The sequence below is a fragment of the Brachypodium distachyon genome, chromosome 1 (assembly GCF_000005505.3).
Source record: "Brachypodium distachyon strain Bd21 chromosome 1, Brachypodium_distachyon_v3.0, whole genome shotgun sequence".
NCBI classification, from domain to species: Eukaryota; Viridiplantae; Streptophyta; class Magnoliopsida; order Poales; family Poaceae; genus Brachypodium; species Brachypodium distachyon.
Window position 1 is genome coordinate 56,648,667 of NC_016131.3, and position 10,888 is coordinate 56,659,554.

Sequence of the window (10,888 nt, forward strand, 5' to 3'; positions counted from 1 at the left end):
CGCAGAAACCAACAAACTGTAGTTATGTTTTATTATCCTGAGACGCACACTGACGTTGGATTTGGGCTGCGTTTTTTGTTGCGGTGGATTCTCATGATCTTGTTTTTCTCACCCGGTTTTTACTATTTTCGTGTTTGGCTAACCAACTTTTTTCCATTTTTTAAGTATGTTTCACAGCAAATTATAAAATAATTTCAACGCAGTACAGTTTAGCAACGTGGCAATGCCAAACTGAGCCAAGCTCAAATTTTTAATGGCGGTGGTTCGCACAGAAGGCCGTAGTAGAAATGGGGCATGATCCACGACTGAGGCGTGATCTTATCCAGCTTCTCGAAAGTAGGGGAGCAGAGCTCATCTCAAGTGCAGATGATGTGCCCTGAGGGTAGTCTATTTTTTTTTGTTCTATACGTTCTCTCCCGGCACAAAAAGACAACATAGGACATTGTGACATTATATATTTTGACATCAGCAGAGCACGTCACCAACGACAGGAGAACAGAGCATTTCAGTCTAAAACCGTCGATTTCATCTACTGATCAGGATAGTTTCTGATAGTAAGAGTACAGGAAAAAACTAGGGTTGGTGTAATTAACCAGTTGAATCCACCAGACCAATAGCATCTGTCATGCAGAACAGAACTACAATAGCATTTCATCATGGTTTTCTTGTTCAAATGCACATATTGATATACTCTTCGCGCCAGAAAGGATCAGCTGATTAATTCGCCTTGTCATTCTCTAATTTTTACCAAAGTTGGCATTGTATTGGGCGCTAGACTCCAGCTTCTTTACATCGCTGAGTTTCCTAACAGCCTGGAAAAACAGCCATAGGACAAAATGAGATACTCTGATGGATTCCAACGTTATATTCAAGGGGGAAATGCTGGCGAAATACCGCACGTTCATGAAGTCTTCATTCATGACATAGTCACGCTCTGCTCGGATTGCTGACATGCCAGCTTCTGTGCAGACATTACGCATATCTGCAGCGTTAAATCCCTGAAATAATGGAAGGTTTAAAAGAGAAACTTTTCAAATGCAATGAGAGCTAACTGCTTTTCGAGCACAACCATTTCGAGCACAACCAATATATATTAGAACCCCCTTTACTTGCCGGAGCATTTCTTGGATCTGTCAATTATGTTATGGTCGGAGTCCTACTCATACTGATCTGGTCGAATTGGGAGAAGCCGTAGGTATTATTGCGGGTCAATCAATTGGGGAACCTGGGACTCAACTAACATTAAGAATGCATAAAAAAGACCAACTCACCTCTGCTAGCTTTGCAGCAGCTTCATAATCAATTTCACCATGCTTGGCCATCTCAGCTGCATGGATTTTGAGGATTTCGAGCCTTGAATGTTCGTTAGGAAGAGGAATTTCAATTTTTCGATCCAGACGTCCAGGCCGTAAGAGAGCAGGGTCCAGAACATCCGGCCGGTTAGTTGCCATTATTATCTTCACCTAAATGTAAGAAGGAAATTTTAGATGGACAAAAAAATCATCATTCAGAAGCACCACAATAAGGAAATGCGTGTCTCTGTCCAAGTACAAAGAAAACTTATGCAACTAACCTACAACAAGTAAATGTATGTCTCTGCCCAAGTAGAAAGAAACTTTATGCAAGCCACTTGACATACTGCAATTACTATCCTGAGAAGTTCAGCTCATCTTGAGATAAGAAAATAACAAGCCTCAGACATAACGGTGCAGCTTTGAAGCATGTAAAAACTACTAGACACATAAGGGTGAATCTTTGAAGTATGTAAAACTACTAAACAGATATCTGGAAACAAATATAATCTGTGGGGACTTCAAAAAAGGAATGTGGTGCATGCATACAGGGATGAATGTGACGTCAATAATAGTCATTTTGCAAACGAAGTCATAAAAACCAGCAAAAGAAATATACCTTTCCAAGTTCATCAAACCCATCTAACTGGTTTAGCAGTTCCATGAGCGTCCTCTGGATCTCACGATCAGCACTTGAACCCACACTGAATCTTCTTCCTCCAATTGCATCAATTTCATCCATGAAGATGATGCATGGCTGGACAAAGAAAATGAACCAGCAGCAAGAAAATTGAGCCATAAGTAATAACTAAGTAGGGATCACTTGACAAAATGTAAGGCATTCTTTTATTTATAGTACATTTCTGTTGTAATGATATGCTCGACTCTAATCTAGCACCTACCAAGTAAAAGTCATAACTGCTATATGTGTCCATACTTCATAGTGATAAAACGAAACGAGAGAAGAAATCAGGATGAAAAGCTTAGCTCTTGTTATGCTCTGGAGTTTTTCTAACAAACATGTAGCTAGCTTTGTTATTAAAGAGCTGTAGTCTGTTCTTCTCTTTTGCAGGACCTCAAACTTTCTTCAGGTGCCGAGCTCTCTCCTATCTGGCTTGAGATTTTCTCCGAGGGAACATAACAGGCGGGGTGTCCCGCTCTGTTTCAGGGATTGGAGGAGAGCCTCCACTCTCTGGCCGAACAGAAGATACCAATGCAGCTCCATCCATCATATCCAGACAGTGTCTCGGGTCGATTGTGGTTCAAGGTCCTGCGGTGAGGACTGGAGGAGGAGACCATGTGCAGAGTTCGGATTCTGCAGGATGGAATGACATGCCCCGGTGCAGGAACAGAGACGAGTCTTGGGTAGGGCCGTGCAGCCATCGGGTCAGTTGGCAACCAAGCAGGGCAAGAGGCCTATCTCAAGAGGATGTGAGCCAGTTGCTTCCACTGCCTCAGCTGGCTACTCTGCCGCCTCTTGCCAGGAACCGCTCAAGTGCTGCCGCTGTTTTTCGCGATGGTCACTTTGCCATCTCATGTGACCTTCGACCTCCAAGGCCTGCCTATCGCCACTGACCTGTGGGCCCATCCTGCTGTGCAGAATGGTTGCACTGCAGTCTATGCGGAGGCTATGATGGCGCCAGCGCATGGCGGTCTGTTGGCTCGTTGCGCCATTCATAATGACAACTGCCCTTGTGCAAACTCCATTCCATGCATCTACTCCTGTGTGCACTGATGTTAGCGGGCTTCAAGTGGAGGCACCGCTGACCAGTGTGGCTGAGTTTCTTAGCAAGGCTACTCGAGGTGCCATGACCATTGCTTGGGACTACTCCGGCGCCCATACAGGTGGATGCAAATTGTGCCTCTCGCACTTTGCGATGTAGTGGCGTCTAGATAAGAACAAAACGTGTTCAACATCCCAGCAACCTCAACATGTTGGGACAGGGGCAGATTAAGGATTTGCATATGAGGGGGAACCATTTCATCGATTTGGGGAAAGTTGGGACGAAGAAAGAGGAGAAATTCCATAGACTTCACATGATACCTCGATAAACCGAGTCTCCAACTTCCCCCAAATTCCATTTGCCATAGTCTCGTCCATCACATGATACAAGATCTGATCCGGCAGAAACAACCATATGATCCCAGCTGCTTTGATTTTCAGGTCCTCCTAGTCCTCTGTGCATCCATCTTGGCAGGCTTCACAACATCACCTTTCATCGTCCTTGGACATCCTTGTGAGCCGGCATGCGTTTGACCCTTGTCTGCCACACTGCAAAGTTTGTAGACCGTAGTACTTCGTCACATCAAATCTGAGATTAGTCGCCATCTCCGACGGCCACAGCTATCTGACCGGTTGTGGTGGTCGGTCTGACTGCTCTAAGTAACTCGCCTCTATCTTGACTTTGGCTGCTTCCTCCTCCGAATCAACCTCCGCGGTGACCTCAACCTTGATGTTGCTAGATCGGTCTACACGAAGTCTTCGCCGTTGTTTCCGGCCCTGCTGTCATCGCTTGATCGGTCTACTCATCGCCCGAACTCACCACTTCCTTCGAGCTTTAGCCTGAACTCATCGTGGTGATGCTTTCTGCAGCCGTCTGATGCACCGATCCGACCGACCGAGCACCATGGTCTGACTGCCTGACTGAAAAACTGCAGTTGCCGACAGCATTCCTCAGAACTCACGTGCGCGCTCCGAACTTGTGCTCTCAAAATCTATAGCACCCCTTGTGCTATCCAACCTTAGCGCTCTTACTCAATAGCACCCCTGGCATGCCTTTTATTGCCTCAGAATCCCTAATCTTCTCGGATGCAAACTCCCCATCCAAGTCAGACTCAGACCAGTCTGACTGCCGGGTAGAACCGATCATACCGCCCGTACCGTGTCTGTGTACAACACGTTTCACACTGTTCCGAATCAAAACCGGCCCCGATTCCCTTGCTCCGTGCCCAACCTGACCGCCTCGTATGCGATCCGATCGCCCGTACAGTCCTCGTATGCGATCCGATCCTCCTGTTGCACGAACTCAACCAACGCCTTTGGTTGATCTCCAATAGCCGATCCCTCCCGCGTCGTCATGCCTGCGATCGCCGTCATTGCCTGTCAACGATACTCCGCACCATCAACAACTCGCACCGTCCGCTTCGCTCCGTCCTATTGGCCACCAATACGCTCCACTCCGGCCTCCGCTCCGACAAAAGCCCACCTTTCCTGTACATCATCACCATGCTCCACCTTGAGTTTGATCTGCCCTTGCACGGCGCCATGCCCAATGGACTGACTGCTTGTAGATGCATGCCGTTTTGTGACTTTGTCGTCTCCCTCGCCTCCTCTAGATCATCCGCTCCTTCTCATGATCCACAGACCTTGCTCAGATACCAGTTGTTACGAAAATAGGCGTAGGATACTCCGAACATTGCAGAAAGTATAAACGGCAAAACGATGTTTGATAACGAACTTTGGCAGAAGCCTACATCTCCAGGAGCCCTTGCTTGGGTGCTCCTCCCCGTGTATCAAATCAACATGATACAAGCACGATGACTAACCCGCCGAGGACTCCGACAACCTACCGGCCGTCGCGCCTTGCAGCGGACCTCCCTTAAGTGTCTGGGCCTACCAGTTTGTCTAGGTTATTTGGTTACCCCGCCGTTCCTTTATATATTAGGTCCGGGTTACAAGTGTTCGACACCAACAACAAACCCTTCGCTATTACCAAGGCCAATTGTAACCCTATACACATACGACACAATCTCAACATTTTGTGTTTGTATTTTTGTTTTTGCTAGGTTTCCCCAAATTAACCAGGCAACTTTGTTCTTCTTGCATTGAATGGCAGAGCCCCTGCCCTGCTTCGGCAAAAAAAAGTTGATAAGCACATACCCAGTGGCCAGTGCAGAAAACCAACTTGCGAAGCTTATCTAGCAAACCAGGGTTCCCCAAAAAGTAAAAAAAAAGGCTGGCTGATGTGCAAGAGCAGACTTACACTCAGCAAACCTGCATCACAAGACGATGGTCGATGACCCTCGATGCGACCGGGACTGGCACTAAGATGTGGCTATCCATATATAGTTCTCATATTTTTTGTGGGACACTCGAAACGCCTTTCCGCAATTTGGATATCAACCTAGCATCACTATTTGTAATATTGTCTCCAAGCTAACCTTTTGATCTCCCTGGTTTAGGAAACGGGATGAGAGGTTACCCGCCACTATCTGGTGCGACGGATAACCTCTCCTCGCACTGATGTGTAGCTTGTAAACTCAATGGTTCTCTTTAAAATAATAAAATTCCTGAGAGGTCTACCTGATTATCACGTGCATAGGCAAACATTTCCCTTATCAACCGAGAACTTTCACCAATGTATGGACGGACGATAGCACTTGAGACAACCTATTGCACCCAATGCAAATTAGTAAGAACCTAGCTATAAATAAAGGGGGCCGAACCGGCGAACAGTCTAATCTGCCATACCTTCATAAAGGTGGCGTCAATGTTACTTGCAATAGCCCTTGCCAGCAGCGTCTTCCCAGTCCCAGGTGGGCCATAAAGGAGCACTCCCTAAAATAAGCCAATTGGTTCTTCTTAATGTTGACTATTTTAATAGCTATTGCACATTGGGACAAAGAAATGAGAGTGTCCTTGTTGAAATTTTACCTTAGGTGGCTTAATCCCAACTCGGAGGAACAAATCAGGGTTCATGAGTGGAAGCTCTATGCACTCCCTAAGTTCCCTGATCTGATCTGATAGCCCTCCAACAGCAGAGTAGCTGACATTCCCTGGATCCTCACGAAGCATGTTGTACACTATAGGATCCACCTAGAAGGAAGAAGAAGAATGGTGAATCACGTCCTCAATTGCAATGGATAGCATACATTTGATTCTTGATTGCAACTGATTGACAAAAAGGATGCTGATATATATTCAATGTTCTCAAACACGGTAATACCTCGCGTGGAAGTGTACGCATGATTGTATGTGTCGTCGGGTCAAGACAGACACGTGTGTTTGGAGTCAAGTTTTTCCTGTTCACCTTACTGTGGCAGCCGACAATCTCATGACGAGGGCCCCTGCCAAGCTTGACAATAACTGCAAGTGAAGGAACAGTGACTTGTCAGCAAGGTGGAAAGGGGTAAAACACTGAACATAATGATTTAATTGCAGAGAAGAGAAGAACGCGAGGCACGTAGGAAGCTGCGATTTACACTCACAGCGCTCATCGTCAAGCTGGCGCACCACCTCTCCTATTTTCTGCCCACAGCTCTGGAACACCTTGAGCTGATCTTCAGTTTTCTCGAACTCCAGCTTAGCGTTCTTCACCTTTTCTCGGGCTGCAATCGCAAACACTTTTAAATGCAATGGAATCTGACAAAGCATGCATGATGCATATGGGTTTCCAGCAAGGAAGTTGCACAGGAGTAAAATGCTCTGAAGAAGAGCCGTGAAAAAAGTAAAAAGGAGCATGATGAATGGTCAGTCGGTCACCAAGTATCAACTATCAATTCCCTTGGATACTAGCAAGAACAAATGACATGGATAGCCACTTGTTCATAGCCAATTCATGACTCCAGAAACATAGTTGCAATTGTACAGTCCTTCTGTTGACTACTACATGCGTGCATCATACTAGCATCATGGCATTGAACAACATAAGCATACACTCTCACAGAGACACAAAATAGGACAGCATAAAGCACTCCAGTTCCAATCATCCTAGCACTGAACAATTGTACCCTAGCAAGATTCAAAGCAAATCTAGAACATTCTGTGTGTGAATCATGCCCAAAGTTGAAATCTATCAGGTAGACTGCGAATTTTCATTTCTGAAAATAAATCAGGGGTTAATCAACATGCAAGCGATCAGCGCCAGCAAGGTGATCGAGGGTTTAGGGCTGACTTAGAACCCCCATAAGCAAAAGCATCCCAAGCCGGCCGGGGCAAACCGGGGAATTGATCCGCAATCGGAGTGAAGCCCATACGTGGGGAGGAAGGATTTACTCCGGTCGTAGCCTCAAAACCGTGGGGTCCGAGATGGCGGAGCTAGCCACAAGCAAAACCGTTGGACATTTGCTGCAGGAGAAGAAGAGGGGATGGAGGGAGGGGGAGAAAGAGCCGTGCCTGTTCGCGCAAAGAAGTCATAGTCCAGGCAGATGGCGAGCAGCAACCGGTACTGACCGAAGGCGGTGGTACGGTAGGCGGCATCGTCGACGATCACGGCCATGGCGGTGGAGCGGAGGAAGCTTTGGAGTCTTGTTGCGGTAAACTCCACTCGACCAGATCCAATCACGACCGCAACCAGACCAGACCTCAACTGGTTCGAGTTGCTTCCATTTGTACACCAGCCCAGAAGTAACTTCCATTTGGGCCCAATGACAAGAGTGGTAACCGCCGAAATTATTTTACAGACTGCAACGTGCATACAAAAGCAGCAAGTCTTCATTGCTGCTGCTAAATTTCCTGCTGGATTGTTACAGCTGTCCATACCTGAGACGGTGAGACCTCATCTCTGAACTCTTGATTACTTCAGAGAGATGTTGCCATGCTCGAGAGAAAGGATGTGTATCTATTTTAGCCTGGATACAGGTCAGCTGCATCTCTTCGACACTTGAGATCCAGATGCCAACCTGCACTGCACTTGCCAACAACTGGCAATCGGTGAGTGTTCCATATTCCTAATACACAATCAACACAGATACAAGAAGCAATCTAGTGATCAAACTCTGTATGTCAGGTCGACACCACTCACACAAGAATACAAGATTACTATAAATCTAATCTAATGTAATCAGTATGAGCCTACTGAGAGAGGAAGCTACATGGAACTGCCACTATAGTCTGACCCCAGAACAATGATGAGATGGTGCACATCTCTTGCGGTCTGGGATGGTGTCTTTACTCTGAGCATCTTCTTGTAATTTGTCACACAACCATAACCAACAGTAGTAGAAAGCAAACCAGAGGAGATTAATTAGCATGTAATTAAGCATACCTAGGATCCACACTTCAGGCAGCGAATCCCCATAAAGACTTCAGGATCGACAAAAATAAGAAGAATTATGTTCCTCCAGGAGGGCACTGGCGGAGAGTCATGGAGGCTAAACTGGGCTGCAACCCCGCCCTTCCAAATTGCCAATTCTTTTTACTATGTATGCTTAATGTGCATCAGCACAGTCCATGTACCAATGACACATGTTTTCAGTCGGACGTTGATATTTTATCTGCTTCATGGGCCAAATCGCGAGGATATCGTAGACAAATGTGCACGAGAATCTACTTAGCTCCCTTCAATCAGCGTTGCGTCGCCTAGCTCTCTTCAATTAGCAAGCTGCACAACCGGCCGCAAAAACAAAACTCAACCACATTAACCAACAGATCGAACATGTTGTTGTGTTACATCATGAGGTCAACTATAATCTAATGAATTTTGGTCTCACGTTCTTTTCTGGAATCGATTATGGATCGGACGGAGTAGTTATTTTTTTTGGAAGGTTCTACACACAAAAGAATAGTTATATATTTTATATAATTGTCCTATAATTCAGAAAACCTCTCAATTGTGCCCTAATATAGTATGTCTATACTATGTTAATTTCTAGATAATTTATGTCGACTGTTTTTCTCATTCCCCTCTTTTTTAAACCATGTCAATTGCGATGTAAATCGATGAAACTGAATATTAAGATTGTATTCATCCAACTAAAATTTGATGAGATACTCTACTTATTCAAATATTTTCCAAATAAAAAAAATTCTTACATATCTTTGTTTGATATGAAATTAGCCCTCCCTTGGGTTTCCATCACGCTCCACCACTGCAAGAGGGGACACTGATTGGCTGAGATATTACAGGTCACTGCGGAGCTACACATTTGTCAATTCTCCAGTGCCAGGTCACAAGATGACTGGATTAAACAGCCAATGAGCAAATCAAGAAACAACAGTTGCTTGCGCCGAGGGGACCCGCTTTTCTGTTCTCTGTTGGCATCTGCTAAACAAAATTTCCAACTGTGGTTAAGTTACAAGATCTCCAGTCGACACAAATGAGGGAGACTCATCTCCAGTCAACACAATGGATAGAGTGTACTGAATGCCTCCATTAGTGCAGATGCTCTCCCCAAACTTATCAGATCAATGTGGCCTCACCAAGCCAACATTATACCCCCTGCCAATCATAATGAAGCTTGCAACCAAATCTATGCATGGCTGAGCAACTCAAGATAACCTTGGGCTCCTGCCAGAGACAATCTTCTTGCTCTTGAAAGAAGGGCGTGCTTCCAGACCAATATGTCCATTTGTTCTCATCCGATGTCTGTAAAATCTGAAAGAGGACCAACTCCTCGATACCAGGAAAGGAAGCAGGCTGGGTCAAAATTGGCAAGGGGCGAACTCAGTGTCAGTCTTTTGAGGAAGATCGTCGAAGTAGGTGAACTCAGAATCATTAATGCCAGATTCAGAGAGGGACTGCATGCGTAATGTGGAACTCAGCTGCACTTGCCAAAAGTTGACCCGGAGCCAGGAGAAAATCATCTGTAGCAGCTGGCACTTCCTGTGGTTCAGTAGTCCTCTGAATTTTGTATTTTGGAGGTCTTCCTGATTCTGAAGCTGCTTCATGCTTTCCTACGGACTTCGGGCCAGTTCTGCCCAGTGAAATCCTAACTTGTATCAGCCCCGACCTGAATCTGTTTTCAGCATTTCTATGAGAAAGTCCATACAAGAGTCATTGGTCCACCAGCACAACAGCACGTTCTGGTTATAGAATGGACACATTCACTACAGATAGAAAGTCTGCCTCATAAGCATCTTGGTCTGTCCGGAAATCCAATGCTAAGGCCAAATAGTTCCGGCAAGATTCCTGGTTCCTTGGTATTACCGCTCTTGGACATTGGGCCCAAGCATCTGCGAGGGCTCTCTTTATGAGATTAGAAGTTGGTCTGTAGCTGCCAGTTCTCACTCAATCTAACAGGCTTGTGGAGTGCACTCGAGCAAGTACTTGTAACACGGCGGGGTTCATGACTACATTTGGATCCCCAAACAGAAGAAAGTATGTATGGCCACGAAATGTTTCTGGAGAAGCAGCTCATGGTTAGGAATTTCACTGATCACATTCAACAACATCAGATTTGATCCTGAAATAAGTCATAGATAAACCATCAATTTGTGGCTAACTAACAAGCCGCTGAAAGTTTACTCAATGCATCCCTAACCGACAAACACCCGTCTGCCTGCGCCCCGGGACTAAAAGGTCTCAGGTGCGCTTACCCGAGAGGACGCCAGCAGCTGCTCTGCTTCGCTCCGTCGGCGCTGGAAGGGGAAGCAAGCTCGCCTCCGATGCACCTCCTCCGCCTCCGCCTCTTCGGTCGCCGGCGGTTGGCCAACCTCGACCATCCATCCACTAGACGGAAAGCGACAGAGAGATCGAGCCTTCCCCGCTGCCGATATCGCCGGAGAGAGGGAAGAAGAAAGGGTGAGCACTCTGGCCGGCCGCCCTTCTCTGCGGTTCGGGTATCGGCATTGGGAGGATCCATCGTGTCAGTCGTCACTGGGCTCAGATGGGCTGCGGCCCATTTGCACGTAATGGGTCATGTACTCACGTTACGTA

General features: G+C 46.2%; 1 protein-coding gene across 5 annotated transcripts; it reads right to left on the minus strand.

The window, feature by feature from the left end:
* Positions 1-437: 437 nt before the first annotated feature.
* Positions 438-10,776, minus strand: LOC100821673 (26S proteasome regulatory subunit 10B homolog A). Of its 5 annotated transcripts, XM_014896393.2 has the most exons (13): positions 10,549-10,773; positions 9,046-10,415; positions 8,279-8,614; positions 7,408-7,918; positions 6,501-6,620; positions 6,239-6,378; positions 5,947-6,108; positions 5,764-5,850; positions 5,596-5,682; positions 1,912-2,049; positions 1,272-1,463; positions 900-998; positions 438-812 (listed from the first exon to the last, which is right to left on the minus strand). In XM_014896393.2, exons 4-13 carry the CDS (start codon positions 7,769-7,771, stop codon positions 738-740), a joined length of 1,464 nt encoding a protein of 487 aa, XP_014751879.1. In that variant the 5' UTR covers positions 7,772-7,918; positions 8,279-8,614; positions 9,046-10,415; positions 10,549-10,773; the 3' UTR covers positions 438-737. The 5 variants fall into 5 exon arrangements, with proteins under 5 accessions (XP_014751879.1, XP_014751877.1, XP_024314196.1 ...); XM_014896391.2 differs by having other exon boundaries at positions 438-998; positions 10,549-10,776; XM_024458428.1 differs by lacking the exon at positions 5,596-5,682 and having other exon boundaries at positions 10,549-10,775.
* Between the last annotated feature and the right edge of the window lie 112 nt (positions 10,777-10,888).